Genomic DNA, 22167 nt, shown 5'->3' with positions numbered 1-22167 from the left:
TTGATCATCACTTGGTGATACATCTCACGGATGTCACCTGAGAATGCCACCCGGAATTCGCGAAATTTCAGTAGGACTGATAGAAGCGAGCATAACTGGTCGGGACCTTTTAATAATACGGAATTCAACGATACATTATGGGCCTTCGCCGCAGCATCCCAAACAATTCTGACTTTGCTTGGTTTGTTCGGGTTTACCACCGGGAAGATCGGAAGATACCAAACCCGTGGGAAGCAGGATTCAAGTTCAGATTTAGTTAACTTGCGAATATAGTTCTTTTCTAAGTAATCCTCTATTTTCTCCTTCAGTATCCGAGCGAGCGATTGGTCTTTTGACAAACGTTTCTCTAAACATTCCCATCTACGAAGTGCCATCACCTTACTGTCTGGTAGCCTAACATTTTCGTACTTCCACAAGAGACAAACTTCATACTTTTCAGGTAGTCGAAGGGTTTTCGTTTGGAGTAGATGAAGTGCCCTCTGATCGTCTGTTGAAAGCATAGCTTCTCGTTGCACCACTCCCATGCTGTCCAAGGAAAAATAATTCTTCATCGCCTTATGAAGTTCAGCCAGTGGTTCAGCATCATCTATGCATTCGCATTGCGGAAGGTAGTGAACGTTAGCATAAACACTAGCTGGTCTGCGCTCCACACAACTTCCGAAAACTAGCCACCCTAACCTGGATTTTGCAGCGATCGGTTGATTGACACTGCCTTCGCGTAGCTTGAGTGTATTTCCCAAATGAGCATGATCTAACCCAATGAGAATACGCGGAACGGCGTCGTGATACGATTGAATTGGCAGCCCTTTCAGGTAGGGATACCTTACTGTTAGCTCCTCGACAACTAAAGACTGATGTGGCAAATTCAACTCTTGAACTGTACGAACTCCATTCAAAGCATGTAAAGCACCTCCTGCACCAGAAATACAAAGGTTTACAACTCTGGAATTTTCCTCATAGCGTCGGGTATCTCCTGTCCATTTCAGGCAAAGTGCCTTTCGCGCACCTTCCAGCTGCAACTGCTCAGCCAAGTCTTCATCTATTAGCGATAACTCTGAACCGTCATCTAGAAGTGCATACGTGTGGACGACCGTACCTGTTCCATGAAGCGTGACAGGTACAACCCTGAACAAAACCTCGTTCGATTGATTCCGGTGTATGTTGCAGTTTGTTTCGTCGTAGTTCTGTGGAGCCGGCGCCGGTGCTGCTGGTGGTGTTAACGACTTATGCATCAATGGATGGTGCTTTAAGTCGCACCCATTTACGCCGCATACTGACTGTGACCTACAATATCCGGTGTGACGTCGAAGACATTTTTTGCACAAGTGCAGTTCTCGGATAACTGCCCACTTAGAATCATAATCTAGTCCGCTGAATCTCTGGCACTTGGCAATGGAAGCGCACGAACCCTTACATACGCTGCATTCTTTGGTCTTGAGCGGCTTAACCATTTGAGAACTATGCTGTTGGGAATTGAACGAAGAACTTGAAGGTAATGCACTGTGGTACTCTAAGCTAGCATGAACATTCACATGCTTATCATTCTTCCTAGTTTTTCGAATTGGTGGGGAAGATTTCAGAACCCAACTAGCATCTTCAGCCATAGAATAGAGCCAAGAGCTTAAATCAGACAGTGCTTGAGACTTCGATTCACGGGCATATTTAGCCCATTGCATCGCTAGAATTGTGGGTAATTTATTAATAAGTTCGTTGCGTAAGGATACATTATGCATAAAACCATCTACCTCACATGCCTCTATTGTAGCGCGCAAATTCTCTACCGATAGAGCAAAATCAACTAATGTTTCCAGCCGATCCATATCGGGGGGAGGAAGACTTCTAATTTTGAAAGTTATCGCTTGTACAATCGACTCCGGCTGACCGAAAACCATTTTTAGTGTAGCCAATACTCCGCCAACATTCGAGGGATGTAACAGGCGAGAGCGCACTGCTTGAAGCGCTCTTCCTTTTAAGCATTTTCTCAAACGGAGCATATTCTCCTCATTTGAGAATCCGCACATTGCGGTCGATGAAATAAAGGTGCCGTAAAATAACGGCCAGTCTTCTGGGTCACCACTGAACTCCTGTAAGTCCCTGGACACCGCCTGCCGGGCCGCTAGTTGGCTTCGGTTCAACACGAAAGATTCCAAATCGTTGTGCTGCTCAGGAAGTACGCACCCACCAGCCAATCTTCGGTTATTTGGCGTAGATTTCTGCTCGGGAAGGAAATGCCGACCGCTGGTATCGTTTCCAACAGGCTGCCGACATTGATTGTTGCTCACCATCTGCCCATTCACAAACGGCGTCAAAGATAGTGAATTCAAAACACTTGGGATACCAGTTCCCATTCGCGAGTTTTGTTTTCTTGGATTTCCGCTTTGCATAACGAAAGATTTTTCTGAAGAAGGATTTCCTGGTTCAACGCATTGTTCGACGCCATCGATCCAGTCCCTGATGCGCTGCCTACTATTCCCCGATTCGGATATTTCGCTTCCTACTATGCTACCATTATCATCACCGTTTATGCCGAGCAGTTCATATTTCTTCAGAAGAAATTCGCTAGCCAACTTCTCTTGTAGTTCTAACCTTTTCATCGCGAATTCCTCCTTCAACTTGGCTTCTTCTTATAACCTTTTCAATAGAACCCTCTGGTCGTGGTTCTTACCAATACTGACTGGAACATCTATAATGCTACCCACGCTAGAATTACCTTTTTGTTGAATCTTTTCCTTTGCTAGACATTTCTCGCAAATCCATGGCCGGTTACTAACCCCCTGGGTTTCACCCACGCAGATAAAGTGGTGCCATAGATTGCACGAATCGCACATAACCATATCGTTATTGTCGGGCCACTTGCAGAGAGCACAGCTGAAAGTGGGTGCTTTCTTGCCCTTGGGCTTGGCACCCGTTTTCTTCTTCTGATCCTTGGCCGAACGATCATCAATCAGCCCGACAATTGTGTTTTCCGATGACTGCTTCCCATCATCATGTGAGGTTAGGATTTCCACTGCAGGTACAAACGCATCATCATTGCCATCAACATCTTTCTGCACCGAACGTGATGACTTCTTGGAACCGGGTCCAGGCATTTCCACCGATTAAACGAGAATTTTAAAATGTTGATAGTGCCAACTTCGGATTAATGAAATGCTTTTTTCCGGAATTTTTAATCGTGTATTTCAGGAACGATTAAAATTCTCCTGCAATAGTAGTTTAGGGTTAGCAAATAAATCGCGAATTATAAGAAAGAACTTACGTTTAGTGTACATTTAAATCCTTTTTCCCTGTACTATTCTCGTCGGTTTGAAATATAATCGGTTCCTATATGGATATAAACTTTGATAACATTATGTTCATTTTATTTTCCACATGGTTGCTCACCGTTTGTTGCTGCACCGAGTGCAATCAAATGCAACTCCTAACCTTCACAAGAAAACCTTCGATAATCTGCCCTCTGTTTAGATATTATTATTATTAGAGGCGATTCGCAAATATCTATATAATCTACTAACCTTTTTATAACTTTACACTTTTCGAATTAATTATATAATCAATGAGTATTCAACTCGGAACTCTCGCAAAAATCACGCTATCATTTAAGACGCCAGCTTTAAAAATATCACCCTCGTTTTCCGCCTATCACTTGACAAGTCTAATGACGTTTTCCATCGTACAATTGTGTTGGTGGTTACGATCGGACGTTTCTGATCGAGGGATTCGACACGGCGCCGATAACAGAAGGGATTTATAGGGGTTATTCTCCAATATCAGTTTTCCATTAGGGTCCGGTGGTGGCCTCCTGTAGCTGTGGTTTCGGTAGCTACGGTTTGGTATCAGTTTCCGATCTTCTGGCCAGCCTTCAGGAATGTGTCGAACCCGTTGGATGAGAGGTGGAACTAATAAATAAACAAAACAGACATTAAATGAAGAACACACAAGGGGAGAGTTTACGTGGATAAGCGGACTAAACGACCAAGTCAGACAGCTTGAGATATTTGTAAATTGGGAACAAATATCCAAAATCTAAGTTTGCCAAAATGTCTCGAATTGGAACACCAGGTAGTCTACCTCGGGCCCTAAGGGTATCCAGTAGCCAAGCCCTCGTTTGACCATACCTTTCACACGTCCATACAACATGATCGAAAATTAATAAAATAGTTAATAGTAAAATCATTCAGACATGACCCCTTTCTTACTAACCCAAAGTAAGGGAAAATACTCCCGGCACATAAAAACTTTATAAGTAAAATGCCTTAATAAAACCATTTGTAAATAATAATAATAAAATCATCCAGTTCTATTCTAAAGTTGATGTTCCTGTTAGCCATACTCGTTAGTTAAAATGCAAAGTAATGCTAAAAAATTTCCATACAAATTTACGAAAATGTTACGATATTTTAAATTTAATACTTTTTTTTTCTAATTGATTATGTCATAAGAAAAAATTATTTTATTCAACATAATAATTGACAAAATATCAAAAACTTAGTGTAAATCGCTTAGACAGTTGTTTTTCAGTTTGAGCAATTTAATATGCTTTCATATAAAAAATTAGAAATTTAGTAAACCAAATCAATTTTACCAAAAAAAAGTTAAAAGGGAAATATTTTTTATAACTTTGAATAAATTGAAGAATATTTTGTTACAAAGTGGGTCAAAAATGCAAAAATGTACAAGAAATTTAGCTTTGTGAACAGCCCTGTTTGTACTATAAAGAAAAAAAATATATGCTATAAATATTGCAATAAAAATAATTCAATTTTTTGACGTTTTTCTTTCTCGCATCGGCTTGTTATCTTCGAAAAAGTCAAGTAAATAAATTGCATTTTGTTCAAACTGGGTGTGTAAGTTTTTCAATTGTAATTTTCACTTAACTATTATTAACAAAACCAACTTTAAGATAAGAAAACCACTCACCATTAACCCGCTCGTTTTGATTCCAACAGAACACCTGCAGTAAGTAACAGAAAGTGACAGCAATGGCCAAAAACACGTCCAGCTCTGCGTTCCGTAAGATCGACGTCGATCAGTACAATGAGGACAACTTCCGGGAGGACGAAGCCGATCAGGCGTCCAGTGGCATGATCGTGCCGGACGAGAACGAAATCAACACGCTGCTCAATCAATATCCTTTTCAAATGAATGGATTGTTTAACTTTTTCAGCTATATTCTCTGCGTATTTCGCATGACTCATCTGATATCTTGATTTTCCTTAACTTAGCGAACTTGACTTTCAGCACAGGAAGGAACATAGACGCCCTGAAAACGGTTCTTCAAAACGCTCCTCTACTGTGCAAAAACCAACAAGTTAAGGTAAGCCTCAAAAATGTTACCTCTTTTATAAAATGCTAAAAATCCTTTTCTCGTCAAGGACAATGCTCTCAATCTGACACTCAAAGTGCTGTTGTCGATCAAATCGTCCCAGATCGATGCGGCCATCGAATCGCTGGACGATCCGGACCTGTGGGACGTGCTGATGAAGTACATTTACCGGGGTTTCGAGATTCCTTCGGAAGGTTCCAGCGGGCATCTGCTGACCTGGCACGAGAAGGTGTTCGCCAAGGGCGGCGTAGGAAGTATTGTGCGGGTGCTTTCGGACAGTGCCCGTGCTTAGGCGTTTAGTATTCGGCATTTCACAAAGAGTTCTTTGCGGGACAAAAAGCATTTTAACATTGTTTGTATTATTTTGAGGAAAAAAAACTAAACTAACTGTAAACTGTTTTTTTTTTTGCTTTTTTATGATTTTCTTGTCAGTAAGTAAAATTGATATATTAAAATTTGATAAATGTTGTTTATCGATCCGAAATTAGGCTGGAGCAAATATCAATTACTTCTTTTGTCAATTCTCTCCCCCTTCGAAATTTCCAAAAAAAAAACTCGAAGGGGGGAAATAATTAAAGTTTTGAGTATTACAAGACCAAAAAACAAATTTTGAAATATGGGAATTATTGCACCTTTTGTGTTCATGATTTTATTGAATTTTTTGATAAAAAAACAATTTGATTTATAGGCTTTGTGCAATGATATATATAAAATTTTGTTGCATACAAGCTTTCGTGCAATTTATTTCAATTTAATTGTTTTTCGCTTCATTTTTTATTATCCACCGATTTGAAATTTTTTCCGTCTTTGAAGTGAATGAAAATTTTTATAAGTTTCTTATACGCTGATCGGTACGAAATTTCTAGTAGAAACGGTTCATTTTCTATCAATCCGCAGATTTCGGCCTCAGAAGTTCCATAATGCATACAGATTTCGGTTATCCCATCAAACTTTAGTACACGAGTTTGCACAATTTTGTAATAATTTTCAAAAAATAATAACATATTTTTAAAATCATATTTCATAAAAGAAGTAGGTTCCTCATTTTTCAAATCAAAACAAAAAAAACTAGAGAAAAATCAATTCTATGATGGTTTTTATAAAATACTTATAAAAATATCTCTTAATGTTGTTTTTCTATGGGAATGGGCAAAAATTTGTGTGTCATCAAGAGGAAAAGCTGACGTAATCATCATCGAATTCCTGAGGTCTAAATAGATGCATTCAATAAAATTTAGGCTCGAAGGCACGTAAAACGCACTAAGCAATCCCGCCCTCATTTCACCAGTTCGAATATTTAAAAGAACAAGAACTGAACAGCAATTATTTTAAAAAACCTTTATTCAGCCACAATGTGACTTCGTATGATTGTGATTAGATCACTGAACATAATTAGGTCTCACAAACAATCTGAAAATAATTTTTACTGCTCCATGCGGGAAGGCTTACCGGTTTTCTTTAGGATTGATACATCAAGAATTTCTTTTTCTGTTGTGCAGAAGTTTGCATCAACCGTCTCAATTTTTGCATTGATTTAAGGATTTTCATCTGACCGAAAACCCTCAAAATAAATTTGTGCGCCATAAAATTTTAAAGTTAAAGCCAGTTTAAGAGATCCTCACCCCTAACTACCCTTCTCTTGGCGTTTTCTTTTATCAATGAAAGTGACTCGATTTACTGGAGATATACGAACATGGAACATGTCAGGTAAGCAGTTTTTAATTAATTGCGATACAGTTATTCGACGAATTTAGTTAAATGAACTACGTCTCGGAATTCCGATTGAAATTAATTTTCGTTGCGGCTGTAAACCAATTTTCAATCAAAATCCACAATGTGATTCTAGCCATTCTATGAAAAATGTTTGCCGGAGGAGATTTTCTAATGTGTATACACTCCCTCCTCAAGGACACGTGTCGCTGTTCATTCTCAGCTCAGCCTCAAATCATCTGGGTGCTCTCTCATCGTCGGCCCCGATTTCTCTTTGCTTTGTATCGCGAATCGGATCCACCAAACGTCAAAATTTTGCTTATGCATGTGATTTTCCGATAATTTTGTATCGTCATTTCTAAATAAGTCGGTCAGCAGGAAAAGTATCCAAGTTTTAATTGCCAATTTCTATTTTTTGATACTTCGTGTAATACAGCTCAAGTGCGAATATGGTTGTTGAGTTCCCGTCACGTTCCAGAATGAGTGATACCCAGAATGTGCACAGCTCGGCATCGTCGGATAGCGATTCGACGGAGCAGAACTCGGCCAACAAGACGGACGAATGTTGCCCGGCCTCGCCGACGACGGTTCCGACCAAGTTTACCCGGTCCAATTCGACTGGGTCCCAGATGCGGTCCCCGAAGCCACGCCGTCAGCGAACGACATCGGTCAACCAGAACACGATCAATTCGAATGAGGCCATTATACGGTCCAATAATCGTACTATTTATACTGCTGGGAGACCACCCTGGTACAATTGTGCTGGCCAACAGGTTGAACCATTTGTGATTGGAATCTGCGGCGGTAGCGCTTCCGGTAAGACCACGGTGGCTCAGAAGATAATCGAAAGCTTGGACGTACCGTGGGTAACTCTGCTTTCGATGGATTGTTTTTATAAGATTCTGAACGAGAAGCAGCATGCTCAAGCGATTAAGAATGAGTATAATTTCGATCATCCAGACGCGTTCGACATTGAGCTTATGAAGGACGTCATCCAGCGCCTGAAGGAAGGTCGCAAGGTTGAGGTTCCGGTGTATAATTTTGTGACACATTCGCGGGAGCAACACACAAAAACGATGTACGGTGCGAATGTTATTATTTTCGAGGGGATTCTCACATTTCACAACCCCGAAATTCTTTCCATGCTGGACATGAAAATTTTCGTAGACACTGATGCGGATATTCGCCTGGCTAGACGCATGAAGCGGGACATCCAACAGCGTGGCCGCGATTTAGAAGGTGTGCTGAAACAATATTCAACGATGGTTAAACCAGCTTATAGTAACTATATTGCCCCGACGATGGCCCATGCCGATATCATTGTGCCCCGTGGTTCGAGCAATCTGGTGGCCATTCAGCTGGTCGTTCAGCATGTCCACACACAACTACAACTAAGAGGATTCAAGCTTCGAGAAGCACTAGCACAATCGTACATCGGGCAACCGATGCCAGAATCGTTGAAACTTTTACCGACCACACCCCAAGTTAAGGGACTGCACACCTTCATCCGGAACGCCGGCACCCTTCGGGATGAATTCATATTTTATTCGAAGCGGTTGATTCGATTGGTGCTCGAATATGCCTTAAGTTTGTTACCGTTCAAAACGGTTGAGGTTGACACACCTCAAGGAGTCTCTTACGCCGGAAAACGAATGGCTTGCCAGAAGGTCTGCGGAGTGTCGATTCTTCGCGCAGGGGAAACTATGGAGCAGGCAGTGAGTGATGTCTGCAAACACATCAGAATCGGAAAGATTCTGATTCAAACCAATCAGTGCACCGGGGAACCGGAGCTCTATTACTTGCGACTGCCGAAGGACATTAAAGACTATCGAGTTATTCTGATGGATGCAACCGTTGCAACTGGTGCTGCGGCCATAATGGCCATAAGAGTGCTGCTGGACCACGACGTTCCAGAGGAGAATATTATGCTGGTGTCGCTGCTGATGGCAGAAATTGGGGTCCACTCGATAGCTTATGCTTTTCCCAGGGTGCAGATTGTGACTTCGGCGCTGGACCCGGAAATCAACGAAAAGTTCTACGTTATCCCCGGAATAGGAAACTTTGGTGACCGATATTTTGGCACCGAGCCAACCGATGGTGAAATTATGTATGAGTAATCAGCAGCCGTGCCCCTCTGCCAGTTAGCCGTGGATTGCCATTGACGTAATTGACTTTTTTTTATTGTAAGCAAATTGTATTTTTTAAACACATGTTAGTAATAAGTTTGAAAGTTCTGAAACCGACGCGTGTTTTTTTTTTTTATGAAGATGACCGCCTAAATTCGTGGAGTTGTGAAAGTATGTTTCATTAAAATATTCAGTTTTGATTTTTTTTTATTAGGTAATTAAGATTAATCACCGTGATTTTTGTTTTGAAATTAATTTTTACGGCCTTATCGGTGAATGCTATGTTCTCATAATGAGAACATTTCAAGAATTGGAAATTATAGATGGATAGCAGAAGATTTCTACCCGCTAATTTTCAACACCTGTAATTTTCTTCTAATCTTCTTCTATCCATCTATAATTTTCAATTCTTGAAATGTTCTCACTATGAGAACATAACATTCACCAATAAGGCCGTGAATATTAATTTCAAAAAGTTTTGATTTTTCAGAAATTAGGATCATTGATAACACATTCACAGATATTCTGATTTCTAAAAAAGATCACATTGGCGAGCCTGCCAAGAGCATTTAAAACAGTTGAATGAACCCACTTGTAGTTTAAAAATCATGTCTAATTTGATAATTAAATGCCGGTAAAAATGATTTCAGATTTGAAAAGAGATAGATTTTAGATTCACGTTTCAGTTTCATTTCCCAGGTTGTCAGTTTCAGATATTGGATTAAGCATAGGAGTTACAGATCGGTGTAAAGTTTTAAAATTCAATTTCCGAGTTTAGATTCAGAATCCGGTTTCCAATTTCAGAACAGTACTTCAGGTTTCTGATTACAGATTGCAGTTTTCCGACTAAGATTCGGATACCGGTCTCATAACCAAATTTTAGACTTTTATTTCAAATTCTGATTTAGGACTCCGATTTCCGGTTCTGATTTCAATTTTAGATAGCGGATTTTTTTTTTCTCAATCCAAATTCGAATTCAGATCTCAGATTTGGGTTTAAGATTGAATTTTTGCAATCATTTTTCAGATTTGTATTTGAAATTCCATTTTTTTATATTATCAGATTCAATTAGGTATTCAATTCTAGGAAAGTATTAAGACTCAAATTTAAGGTTTCAAATTCAAAATTTAGACTACGGTAATAATATCAGATTAAGATTCAGATTTTGAAATTCATATTCAGTAGTATGAGATCTAAATTCTAGTTTCCGAAAACATGATAGAATTTCACGTTTAGATTAATATTACAATACTTTCGAGGATGACGCAAATTATTTGAAAAAACGCAGCTCGACCTAGTTCGTGTCTTAAGCTTCTGCTACATAATCTTAAACCAAGTAGAAAGGAATAGTTCGGATTGTCTCGAAAATTTAAGCCCACACACACACAAATTGTTCCGCTTAGTAAGTAGTTCACATTTGTGTGTGTTTATTTCTGCTCACAGCTTAACTCAATACGCAACTAGATAGGTAGTCGTTTCATGTTTCAATTAATTTCATCAGTTTTTTTATACCACGGTTAATCGTTTTGAAGAGAACTTTCGTTTATCATGTCCAATAAGATTATTTCTTGCAATAGTTTAGTTTTAATAATGTCGGTTTTTGCTTAAAACACTGAAGCCGATATCATTTACTATAATTTTTGTTTCTTAATCGAGAGCTTGTGCTTCAGAAGTGCTTTCTCGCGATAGGTACCATTTTTCATCAAGTACGATATCTCAACCCAGATGTGTGCCTATTTGAGTTTCACAACAATGCTACACAAAATCATCAATTCAGTGGTTTAAAAAAACATTTAAAACTGACAATTCGAGTTTGAAGTATCAAATTTAAGCTTCCAATGCTGATTTATTTAACTACAAAATATGTTATTTTTTACCATGAAATCTCCCGAGATTAATTTGTTAAGAAGATGGTTGAAAACAAAACAAGATTTGATTTTACTCTACGATGTATTTTTGTGGGTAATATTTCAGTGTAAGCTTAAACGAGGATGGAAAATGCAACTTATAAGTATTTCTGAGGTTTCAATTGTTTTAACAATTTAATGTCTTTTTCATTCTTTGTGAAGCATCTACGCGATATCAGTTCAATAAGAAGTGGGACTTCAACACAAAAGTTGTCCATATCAGAAAACCACAAACCATTATGGTAAACATGCATAAATTTAGCACCAAATTTAGAAAGAAACAAATAAGATAGAAAACAATGTCTGGTAAAATTGGACACACGTTGTTGTAGAGGGAATTGAGGACTAGAGTTTTTGTTTTCCCACGGTTGGTGATTTTCCTATTCACTAGTTTAAGTAGAAGTAGGTTGGAATATCGCAATGTAGAATCGCTGTGTGCGGAAGCTAAAAAGTGTGGTAGGTACTCTTCTTCTAGGTTTATTTTTCGGTTACAGTTCTCACACGTTTAAAATAGCCCTCGTTTTTTTTCACTTTCCGCCGGTATACACAGAAAAGTCTTAAGCCAACTCTATACCGAATAATGCAGCCAATAAATGTAACAGGTTAACAATTCAGATGGAAATAAAAAGCGGCTTTGGACAACGCACGGGTCAACCAAAATCCCAAGCAAAACTTCCAAGCAATGGTCGCAAAATTACCTTAGTATTGTAATAAATTTCGCCTGCGTGATCTTTGGATCAGGTAAATCAGCTTCGAGCACCGTCGTCTTTTTTGTTATCTCGAACAGCGCTTATACTTACCACATGTGGGTCTCACGGATTTCACTGATAATGTGATTGGCACGGGTGAGTGCCTGACACGTGAAAAGAGAAATAAAAATGTTAATCTTACTCCAAAGAATGTAGAAAATCAAACGCACCTTCAACATATCGCTAGCTTCCTTGCGGCGGATCGAGATGTGGTCCGACTCATTCAGCAGCTCGTTGGCCGAGTCCGATTTGTACAGATGCGTAACGAGCTCCGACTGCAGGTTATCCTTGACAAAGTTGACCAGGAAGTGCATCACCGCCTTCGGTACCGAGTCCTGGATCGACTTGCGCACGATGTAGAAGTACGATTTGATCAGGCGCTCTGGTGGGAGAAGAAGAAAAAACAGGAGTTATCAAACATGTTAAGAAAGCATAAAAATATACTAGAAATTAGGTGGTTTAAAGCATTCATAAAACACTTGCTGTGACTGGCATAAGAAAAATCCACCGCAGTTTCGAATTAACCCTTCATTTCATGATTTTTTATTTTCCCTTAAAAATCATTGAAAACAGTGTGAAATGATGTGTAGATCAAGAAAAAAAATTAAAATAAAATACGATTTTTCACTTTTTCCATACATTAATTGTTGCAAATTTGTTACATTATGAAACGAAGGGTTAAAGCATTTCGAAATAGAAATCTTTACTGTACTTTACTATTATTTTTTTTTGTATTATCAAAAAGATTTAAATTTATCCTTTTTTTGTATCGCCATATAGATTGTTACTTTTCGAAGAATGCGCTTGCCTATTTTTGGCTGATGCTTTCGACTGGCCAGCATGAACAAAACCACTGCTTACTTCACATTTTTCAGCAATATTTCGACAGTCAAAGTTTGGATCTGTGTTGTTTTATTGTTATATATTAGGGTGGATATTTTAGCCGGTTTCCGTATGTCTATTCGAATAAGCCTAGAAGAAAAATAAACATCAACCATGCCAATACTCACCAATAACGTCACAATCCCGTTGCTCCTTATCGGTCAGCTTCCGAGACGTATGGTTGATCGGCACGTCCGGTAGCAAATTGACCGCTTTTGTGGGGCTCAACACTCCATGCGTGGGCGTGTTTGTAGCCGAACTCTCAACACTTTCCGAGGGAATCGACGAAGGAGCCATCATGCTGGGGATGGATGGCGGTAGAATATTGGACAACCAGTTACCGGGATCATTCGGGATGTGATTCATCGCAGCCAGATGATCCGCCATGGTTTGAACCGGTTCGGCTGGCGGCGGCGGTTGTTGTGCTGCAGCTCGAGACACTGCTCGGCGACTTGGTGGATTACCGGTCTGGTGCAAATGAGCCCATTGATCCTGTTCGTTTTTCATGAGGCTCGGGACCATAGCAGCGTCCTTGTGGAAATCCGGGTGCTTCGTATTGATATAGGCCAACTCGATTTGGACTAAATTTTCGACCATGTGGTTTGTGGTGGGCAGTCGGCGACGAAGCAACTGAGTTACGACGTCAACGATGCGTTCATGCAATTTGGGAAACCTGAGCATTTCCTGCTGGACTTCTGTGCCACAGTGTTGAATAATGCGTTGCATTTCTTCGTGAATAAGTTCTACGCATCTCAAGGATGGTTCCTCCAAGCGACGTATTTGTCGTTTAACAAGCAATTCGAAGCTGACTTCCGGGACGAACAAGGCTGGCCGAGGACCTGTCGCATTGCGGATGGCCGTAAGAATATCCATCTTGGTAAGGCCAGTCAATGGGTGGATAGAATCAAGAGTTTTTCCGAAGGTTTCGTGAAATATGTAGCAGATTCGAGCACCTCCACAGAGTTCTGTTGTCTCGATATTACGAGATGTTCCTTCGATTGTGGAACAATATGCCGAAGCGAATTTAGTTATGATCTGAAGCAAACACTGACTTTTGTCCGTTACATCTTCGCCATACGAATTCAGAAGAGATTGGAATTGGGAGGCCATCACGTTGACACGAGTTTTAAGATCTGGTAAGCAATCCCGAATATGGTGCATCAAAAGTCTGTTGAGAGTTTTGGCCAAATAGGGGGTGCCGTTCCTGGTAGCCAGGGTAGGATACTTTCTTTGTAAATAAGCGGCTTCATCCCGTAGCTGATCTTCAATTGCCTTCTGATCATTTATATCTTGCTGCGATCTATTCACTACGCCAATAATACCAAGTTTGACAGGAATCACGCGCCCACAAAGGATATCGATGGCATCCGTTCCTGCATCCATCAAATCCAATTTGGTTAGCACAGCCAGAGTTCGACGACCATCGGGATCGCATTCTTTGGCCATTTTAAGTGATTCACTAGTGGCCATATCAGTGTTGGCCGCAGTTACCGCTAATATAATCGAGTTAGGATTCTCAATGTACTTTATCAGTAGTTCCTTAATTTGATCCTCAATATTCTCTGGCTGATCTCCTACCGGTACTTTTGTAATACCTGGCAAATCTACCAGAGTCAGATTGACTACTTTGTTGGAATATATTTTCAAGCTAATCGGTTCCGGACAAATTCCCTTGTTGCTACCGGCCATCCGATCAGTTTCATTTTCAATTTCTCTCCGGATGTCCTCGAAATCGGAAAATATTTTGTTCTTAATGTGCAGAAATCTTCCCCACTCTTCCAACGAAACGGTACCATGCTCAGCCGAACGATGCTCTCGATCGTCTAACGGCGTATAGACCAACTGGAGGACCAACGGCCTCCGGGTCACGATTCCTGTTCCTCTGGGAAGAAATGTCCGTCCAACTAAACTTTCAATCACCGAACTCTTTCCGGAACTCTAAAATAAACGAAAAAAAAAACAACAGATAAACATAAAGCAAATCAATTAAATACAACAACGAGGTCTCCTCAGCCAATGATGTAATTGGCCTCGAAACCCATCAATAGAGAAAACATGATCCACCAAACAGTGACAAAACAAAACGAAACCAAAACATTGTTAAACTTTTTTTTCCAAATTCGACCGCGATTACATAATTTCCAAATTTGAATCATCGTTAAATTTAATAATGCTCTACCAAGCTGACCCATCATCCCCAATTACTGACCTGACTTCCAAGCACCACAATCTGAGGCAGCTGGATGGCATCCGATCCGACGGTGTTGAAAACATCCTGTAGCTTGTTGACTACCGGTATCAGTGCTTCCATGTCTTCGAACTGATGCGACTAATGCCTGAGACGAGTTCCGATCCGGATAAAAATAAATTAAAGAAAAACCAATAAAAAAAAAGAGTCAAGTAGAGCCTTTAGGGAGTTAGCAAGCAAGCAACTTACCCGAGTTTTCTCTTCTTTTTCTTCAGGGGTGCGCTCGCGGTGGCGGAGGGAGAAAAATGTCCACCCTCGAGTAACTTCCTTTTCCCGGAAAACGTTGAAGTTTTTACAATTTCACGCCCGCTTCGATTCGCGATAACAAAATTACAAAATTCGAACGCTCACAACGAAGAATGACTTTTACTAAACGCAAAGCTTTGGCACCGTTTTGCCACTTCCAGTGAGGATAATTTCAAAGGGACAAATTTTTTCACTAGCGCTGAGAAACCACGGTTGACTATAACTTCAAAAGGGCGAAAACAAAATAACTTTCACAATTTATTTAAATTAAAATATTCTTAGTAAACCATACAAAATTTGAGATAAACTCGGAAGATGTTAAACATTATAAAAAAATTGAAATCACATAAGCTTGTTTGAAAAGTTTCGAGCAAATGTTTTCACTGTTGTTGCTTTTTTGGCGTGCATTTTCGCTCGGCCGCGAAGAACAGCAACAAAAAGAGCATCAAAATTTCCAGCGAAAATTTATAGCAAAGCGTCAAAATTTCACACCACACTGAAATAAAAACTACCTTTTTATTGATTGATTTTTAGTTCAACTTTCTGCATCGAAACCGAAAAGAATTTTGAAATCTTGATTGAGCTGATAGTTTACATTCGACGATTTAGCCTATTGGTAAGGTGTCGGAGAGGTAATCAAATGAGTAGAGTTCGATTTCTGTTCGAGGTGATTTTTTTCCATTTACAATTCACGATCGATTTTTTTTATTGTTACATTATACGGCTAGTAGCATCATCCGCCAAACAAAGCACCAGAAACATAATGTATGAGCGTGTGTGAATTGTTTGTATTCTACAAACAGACCTAGATTATTTTGCTATTGCTTTGTTTGATGAATCTACGATTCACCTGACTTCATTGAGTTGAATTCGCTGCTAGATTCCCCGGCAGAAAACGCTCATCGTGCCCTGATTAATGGTGCTTATACTGCCCCAGGGGGGGGTTCTCATTATGCCCCTCAGTGGCTGGTTTTCAGCTGTTGACAAAATTTTTTAAAATGCATTTTGTAACGTTTTAATCTAGTTTTTCAAGTTTCAGTCAGTTAGGAAATAGGTGTTAACACTTGAACCGTCCACACTGGTCACTGGCTGTACAAGAAGTGAAGTTAGAAAGCAAACCGGATGTAAGACTGACTAAACAGTGTTGGCGTCATAGAATGAATAATTCGTTAAGCTACGTGGGTTAGGGTTACTATATGTATTTATTACAAAGTAAGAGTAAAACTGAACATACTCCCCCCGCCGAAAGAGTTATTCAATAGGTAGTGGACAAAGTTTGGCAACGGATCTTTTAATTTCTCCCTTAATTGTTTTTAAAGTGACCACTCTCACTCTCCCATCCGGTCCCGGATGTGTGGCTTTAACTCGACCTGTAATCCAAACGCATGGAGGAAGATTGTCCTCTTTTACCAAACACAATTTTCCGATAAGGAGGTCGGGTTTAACCTTCGATAATTTTTTCGCACGTTGTTGTAAATTATTCAAATATTCTTTTTGCCATCTTTTCCAGAACAGATGTACATTCTTCTGCACTTGTTCGAACCGGCAAAGGGTTTTCTTTGAGCTGGACACGTCCACGTCATCCGGTAATGCAGTGATTGGTTCACCTATTAGAAAATGACCCGGGGTTAACGGAATTGGATCATCATGATGTGTTGACATAGGTGATATAGGCCGGGAGTTCAAGCATCCTTCAATTTGTTTAAACAACGTTAGCAATTCTTCATATGTAGGTATCGTTGATCCAAGTATTCGGCGCATATGAGATTTGACACTTTTGATACCCGCTTCCCATATACCTCCAAATGAAGGCGATCTCGGTGGAATAAATTTCCAATTGATACCTTCCATTGTACAGAATTTTTGAACTTCTGGCTCTACTTGGTTTTTAAAATTGTTAGTTAACTGCTTCAGTTCATTTTTAGAACCCGTGAAGTTGGTAGCGTTGTCACAATATATAACCGCACTTCTACCTCGTACCCCCGAAAATCTTCTTAAGGCAGCTATAAAAGCAGAACTGGTTAAGCTGCTCACCAACTCCAGGTGAATCGCTCTAGTACGTAGACAAACAAACAAGGCTACATACACTTTGAGTGTTTTTTGAGTTCTAACGAAGTTTTCTTTGGCCGTAAACGGTCCACCAAAATCAACACCGCATTCTTTAAAAGGTCTTCCAGGGTTCAAACGTACTTCTGGGATTTCTCCCATTATTTGCGAAACCGATTTTGGGTTTTGACGAAAGCAAGAGACACATTGGTGAACTATTTTTCGTATAAGGCTTCTTCCTTTAGGGATCCAGTACTTTAACCTTAACGAATAGAGAAGCGATTGAACACCCACATGAAGATTAACAATGTGGTAGTTACGAATTATTATAAGCGCCAGATTTGATTTGGTAGGTAAAATTATCGGATGCTGTTGATCGTATGAAACGCCAGCTGCTTGAATGCGACCTCCTACGCGCATCAATCCATCGCTGCCAATAAAGGGATTAAGAGTAAGTAAAGGGCTGCTACTTATAATAGGCTTGTTCGTAGTAAGACATGACAATTCCTCTCCGTAGTATCTCCATTGTGTTAAGAAAATAATCTTTCGGTGAGCACCTCGAATCTAAAATTTAAAATTACTATCATGGTCCGTTACAATTTGTTTCTTATTACTAACCTCTTCAAGAGATAGCTGACCGTTGATACGCTCGGCTTTTTTCGGTTGACAATTATGAACGAATCTCAGGCAGTAAGCTATTATTCTTTGAAGCTTGCTTACACTTGAAGTGTTTTCAATAACTTCAAGATGTGCATCAGCATTTTTTGTTTCCATTTCCTCAGTTGTTACCATGCTTACCACAGTTTCCGTGCATTCCGGTTGCCAAAGTCCGTTATGTTCTGTTAGAAAGGATGGACCGTGCCACCAATTGGTGCAAGTAAGAAGTTTCCGTGCCGATGTTCCTCTCGATATTAAATCCGCCGGATTATCTTTGGAACGCACATGGTGCCAGGATTTCATTTCCGTCTTTTCATGAATTACCTTAACTCGATTACTTATAAAGGCAGGTCTTATTTTGTTCGGGCTACGTATCCATTCAAGGGTTACCATGGAATCAGATCAATAATGAACTCCATCGATAGGAATTGACAAGGATTCGATGACCTTAGTCGTAAGCTCCACCATCAGGGAAGCTGCTCTCAATTCCATTCTAGGAATAGTCATATCATCTAAATTTCCACTTTCCCTTGTAGGTGTAACACGCGATTTTGCACAGAGCAAACTTACGCTGACTTTATCGTCTCCATTCACAGTACGAATGTAAACGGCAGCCCCGTAAGCACGTTTTGCAGCATCAGAAAACCCGTGAATTTCAACAATTTTACCTTGAGAGCGAACGTGTCTAGGAAACTCAATGCGCTCTAATTCTTTCAATTGGTTGCAAAAACGTTTCCATTCGCTAATTATGTGTACTGGTAGTTCATCGTCCCAATTAATTTTAACTGACCATATATCCTGCATTATTATCTTTCCCAGGATAACGATTGGACTGACGATTCCAAGAGGATCAAAGATTTTTTGAACCTCCGAGAGAATGTTGCGTTTTGTTGTACCGGCCTGCTGATCGATTTGGGTACCAAAACTAATGGAATCGCTGCCTGTGTTCCAAAGAATGCCTAATATTTTGGAAACTTCGTCTTCCCCGCTGTTTGAGACAATTGATTTCTCATTGGATTTCCATTTATGTAACTCAAATCCGGCACTCGTGAGGATAACTTCCAACTCTTGTTTAAGCCTCAACAATTTAACTTTGTCCTCATGACCAGTTACAACGTCATCCATATAAAAATCGTTCAATACAATTTTGCCTGCTTCCGGGTACCTCTGTTGAAACTCAATACCCAACTGGTGCAGACATCGAGCAGCGATGAAAGAAGCTGAACATGTTCCATATGTAACGGTGTTGAGCCGATATGTCTGAACTGCTTCCTCTGTAGAGAAACGCCATAAAATTAATTGAAAGTTGCGATCATCACTGTGCACCATTATTTGCCGAAACATCTTCTGAATGTCACCAGTGAGAACATATTTATGGCACCGAAACCTGAGCAATATATCAAAAATGTCTTTCTGTATCGTGGGTCCAGTAAGCAGAACGTCGTTGAGGGACAATCCACTAGATGTTGAGGCAGATCCATTGAACACTGTCCTCAATTTAGTGGAAGAGCTATCGGGTCTCAAAACTGGGTGATGAGGAAAATAAAAATGAGGTTGATCGAGGTTCAGATCATTGTTCGGAACCATTTCCATGTGACCCATTTCCAGGTAGTTGTACATAAATTCGTTGTATTGTTTGTGCAAGACTGGGTCTTTTTCAAAACGAAGTTCCAATTTAAGAAATCTATTCAACGCTAAGTTCCTGGACTCTCCTAACTGATTATAGTTGTCCTTAAGTGGAAGCCTTATGATGAATCTGCCTGTGTGGTCTCTGGTAGTAGTTTCTTGAAACAGTAGCTCCGATTTATTTTCTTCTTCACTCCATGTTCGTGATAGATAATTTTGCGTGCTCTCGTTAATGAATTGATTAATCTTGTTAGTTTCATTCATTTTCGTCACAGATCCACCCACAATCCATCCAAACTGGGTGTTTTGTAAGTGTGGTAAATGGGGGCTAATTTGATGACTTCCACTTTTCAAAATTTCCATTAACACTGTGACTCCTAACAACATGTCGACTGGTCTGGAAAGATGAAACTCCGGGTCTGCTAATGTTACATCAGGGATAAGCCAGTTATCAACATTGATATCAGTATTGGGCACTGGATCCGCTATGCAATCCGTAACTAGCATTGTAACAGTTCGTTGAAACACAGACGTTCTAGCTTTCACCTGTACCGTTACTTTCTCTCTGATTGTCTTGGTTAGGTTTCCAAAGCCTCTAACGTTGATACTAATAGATTGAGTGAGTAAACCGGCTCGTTTTACGAACGACTGTGTAACGAAGTTAGACTGAGATCCAGAATCCAGTAACACTCGACATGCCAAAAACCTTCTTTTTGATCGTACGAGAACCGACGCAGTTGGTATGAGGCAGAGGGCTGATTCAGAACACATGTTTCTCTTTTCTAAAATTTTTTATTCAAACAATTTAATGAAACATTTCTCTCTAATGTAAACAATTGTAATTTACTCACGTTTGATATTTGAATTTCCATTCGAATGACGGGTAGTATCCCGGTGCAATGATGTGTGATGCCGTCCTTTGCACTTTCTGCATAAGCCTCCTCGGCATTTTTCTGCTGTGTGATTAGATGAAAGACAATTGAAGCATAATCCGACTCGTTTGACTAACCGAAACTTTTCTTCAACAGATTTGGTCCTGTACTTGTCAAAGACACCCACAAAATGGTAACCACTACATGCTGCACATTTGTTGTCCTGTGCCGATTTGACTACAAACGATCTTGTTTCCGGTTTTACGCGTTTCGGAGGAACATTCGAATGGTCAACGGTTGTCTTACGTTTGATTGGCATAGCATCAATCACTTGACAACGATCCAAAACGAAATTCTCAAGCTGTTCATATGTGGGTGGTGCAATGCCAGATGCAGCCGTTTCCCATTGTCGTCGTGTGGCTGAGTCTAGTTTGTTCGCTACCAAATGTATCAACATGGCATCCCACGTATGTACCGGTTGGGCTAAAGTTTCCAAACAGCGTAAATGTTTTCTGGCTCTATCGAAGAGCTCTCGGAGCCCAGACGCTGATTCAATATCCATGGGTTTCAGTTCGAATAATTCCCTGATATGTTGCTGTACTAATAGCTTCGGATTATTGTATCTACGGAACAGAAGGTCATAAGCTATTTGATAATTGCCTTCGGTAGTTGGTAGGGAATCGACTATTCCCAAGGCTGGCCCTCTGAGTGATACTTTTAAGTATTCAAATTTTTGAATAGTGGGCAACGTTCTATTGTGGATAAGCGAATTAAATTTATCCACCCATTCCAACCACTGGTCATTCGCTCCTGAAAATGTTGGCAAGTCGATTGTTGGTAATCTTACCGAATCCCGTTGGACTGAACTCGGTGCGGTTGCTTTCTGCATCGTAATAATTTTTTCGAGAGCTGCCAATCCGGCTATGTATTTCAATTCAATGCTATCTCTCGATGCCATCTCATCAGGAACAGACTGCTCCAAAGAACTTTGCAGGGCATCAAAAGTTCTATAGCATTGCTTCAGCATGTCGCGCCTTGTTTCTAGCATAACCACATCATTCTGGAATGTGTTGATGCTATCAATTATCTGAATGATCCTGTTCCCAGAATGATTACGCTTGACGATGAGCTTATTTATTTCAGGTGGGAGCACCTCTACCAAATCATCATCGACCATTTCCGCAAATATGTCCTCTCCATGTTCCTCAGAAGTCACCTGTGGCTCAGTATTGTCGGACATGACTGGAAATTATTCAAGAAAACATTAGCTTGTTTCGAAGAAAAAACGTAAATTATTCTTTCTTGCTCTGACGATCAATGATGAGAGATTCTGAACGGACGTGGCCATGCGGGTCGTCGGTTGCTAGGTAACGGAAATGCTTACTACGATTATGTCATGAATTTATTTTTCGTTCAAATTTAGCCGAGCAAGGCAATTCGTTAAGATGAATTTACGATGTGGTTAATTCATCTTCATTTCATTCCGCTTCGCCCAATGTAGGGCCAGTTGACGCCATATTGATGTAAATTGATTTCTTTTTGGTATCTATGAAAATTCATTCCCCCTTGCTCCGAAACGGCCATCTAACGCCATGTTGGAAAATGTGATTGTACATTGCAAAGCATTCCGAGCCGACCCAATATCAGCTTTGGTATTCGGATTTGAAAACCGTTCAACTTTAACCGACCCAATGTCGAGTTGTTTGCGGTTTATTACACTTTGACCCAATATCAAAGGTATTAATCTTCGACCCAATATCAAAGATTTGATTCT

At 40.1% G+C, this 22167-nt stretch overlaps 5 protein-coding genes across 8 annotated transcripts; 2 read left to right on the top strand and 3 right to left on the bottom strand.

Moving 5' to 3' along the window:
* Positions 1-4748: 4748 nt before the first annotated feature.
* LOC129747830 (actin-related protein 2/3 complex subunit 5-C) lies at positions 4749-5778 on the top strand. Of its 2 annotated transcripts, none has more exons than XM_055742190.1 (4): positions 4749-4844; positions 4947-5126; positions 5243-5314; positions 5373-5778. In XM_055742190.1, exons 2-4 carry the CDS (start codon positions 4980-4982, stop codon positions 5613-5615), a joined length of 462 nt encoding a protein of 153 aa, XP_055598165.1. In that variant the 5' UTR covers positions 4749-4844; positions 4947-4979; the 3' UTR covers positions 5616-5778. The 2 variants fall into 2 exon arrangements, with proteins under 2 accessions (XP_055598165.1, XP_055598166.1); XM_055742191.1 differs by having other exon boundaries at positions 4750-4840.
* Positions 5779-6978: 1200 nt separating this feature from the next.
* Positions 6979-9272, top strand: LOC129745298 (uridine-cytidine kinase-like 1). 2 transcript variants are annotated; one of them, XM_055738283.1, is made up of 2 exons: positions 6979-7030; positions 7470-9272. In XM_055738283.1, the coding sequence occupies exons 1-2, from the start codon at positions 7017-7019 to the stop codon at positions 9148-9150; spliced, it is 1695 nt and encodes a 564-aa protein (XP_055594258.1). In that variant the 5' UTR covers positions 6979-7016; the 3' UTR covers positions 9151-9272. The 2 variants fall into 2 exon arrangements, with proteins under 2 accessions (XP_055594258.1, XP_055594259.1); XM_055738284.1 differs by having other exon boundaries at positions 6997-7030; positions 7476-9272.
* A 1287-nt stretch (positions 9273-10559) lies between these two features.
* LOC129744222 (dynamin-1-like protein) lies at positions 10560-15398 on the bottom strand. 2 transcript variants are annotated; one of them, XM_055736634.1, is made up of 5 exons: positions 15136-15398; positions 14908-15034; positions 12827-14636; positions 11987-12198; positions 10560-11920 (listed from the first exon to the last, which is right to left on the bottom strand). In XM_055736634.1, the coding sequence occupies exons 2-5, from the start codon at positions 15007-15009 to the stop codon at positions 11864-11866; spliced, it is 2181 nt and encodes a 726-aa protein (XP_055592609.1). In that variant the 5' UTR covers positions 15010-15034; positions 15136-15398; the 3' UTR covers positions 10560-11863. The 2 variants fall into 2 exon arrangements, with proteins under 2 accessions (XP_055592609.1, XP_055592610.1); XM_055736635.1 differs by having other exon boundaries at positions 14908-15027.
* A 2899-nt stretch (positions 15399-18297) lies between these two features.
* On the bottom strand, positions 18298-20028 carry LOC129742175 (uncharacterized). The gene has a single exon (XM_055734036.1). The coding sequence runs from the start codon at positions 20026-20028 to the stop codon at positions 18298-18300; it is 1731 nt and encodes a 576-aa protein (XP_055590011.1).
* A 336-nt stretch (positions 20029-20364) lies between these two features.
* LOC129742174 (uncharacterized) lies at positions 20365-21633 on the bottom strand. The gene has a single exon (XM_055734034.1). The coding sequence runs from the start codon at positions 21631-21633 to the stop codon at positions 20365-20367; it is 1269 nt and encodes a 422-aa protein (XP_055590009.1).
* Between the last annotated feature and the right edge of the window lie 534 nt (positions 21634-22167).

This window comes from Uranotaenia lowii, chromosome 2, assembly GCF_029784155.1.
Source record: "Uranotaenia lowii strain MFRU-FL chromosome 2, ASM2978415v1, whole genome shotgun sequence".
NCBI lineage: Eukaryota > Metazoa > Arthropoda > Insecta > Diptera > Culicidae > Uranotaenia > Uranotaenia lowii.
The sequence above is the reverse complement of the archived record's forward strand: the minus strand, read 5'-3'. Positions and strand labels throughout refer to the sequence as shown.

Excerpts from the sequence above, each read along its gene's own strand:
- LOC129744222 (XM_055736634.1), bottom strand. The coding sequence starts at position 15,009 with ATGGAAGCACTGATACCGGTAGTCAACAAGCTACAGGATGTTTTCAAC. Across the intron at positions 14,637-14,907 it reads TTGTGGTGCTTGGAAGTCAG|AGTTCCGGAAAGAGTTCGGT; the intron begins GTCAGTAATTGG and ends CGTTTATTTTAG. Across the intron at positions 11,921-11,986 it reads AAGCTAGCGATATGTTGAAG|GCACTCACCCGTGCCAATCA; the intron begins GTGCGTTTGATT and ends TTCACGTGTCAG.
- LOC129742175 (XM_055734036.1), bottom strand. The coding sequence starts at position 20,028 with ATGCTAGTTACGGATTGCATAGCGGATCCAGTGCCCAATACTGATATC.
- LOC129742174 (XM_055734034.1), bottom strand. The coding sequence starts at position 21,633 with ATGTCCGACAATACTGAGCCACAGGTGACTTCTGAGGAACATGGAGAG.
- LOC129747830 (XM_055742190.1), top strand. The coding sequence starts at position 4,980 with ATGGCCAAAAACACGTCCAGCTCTGCGTTCCGTAAGATCGACGTCGAT. Across the intron at positions 5,127-5,242 it reads TCAACACGCTGCTCAATCAA|GGAAGGAACATAGACGCCCT; the intron begins TATCCTTTTCAA and ends ACTTTCAGCACA. Across the intron at positions 5,315-5,372 it reads GCAAAAACCAACAAGTTAAG|GACAATGCTCTCAATCTGAC; the intron begins GTAAGCCTCAAA and ends TTTCTCGTCAAG.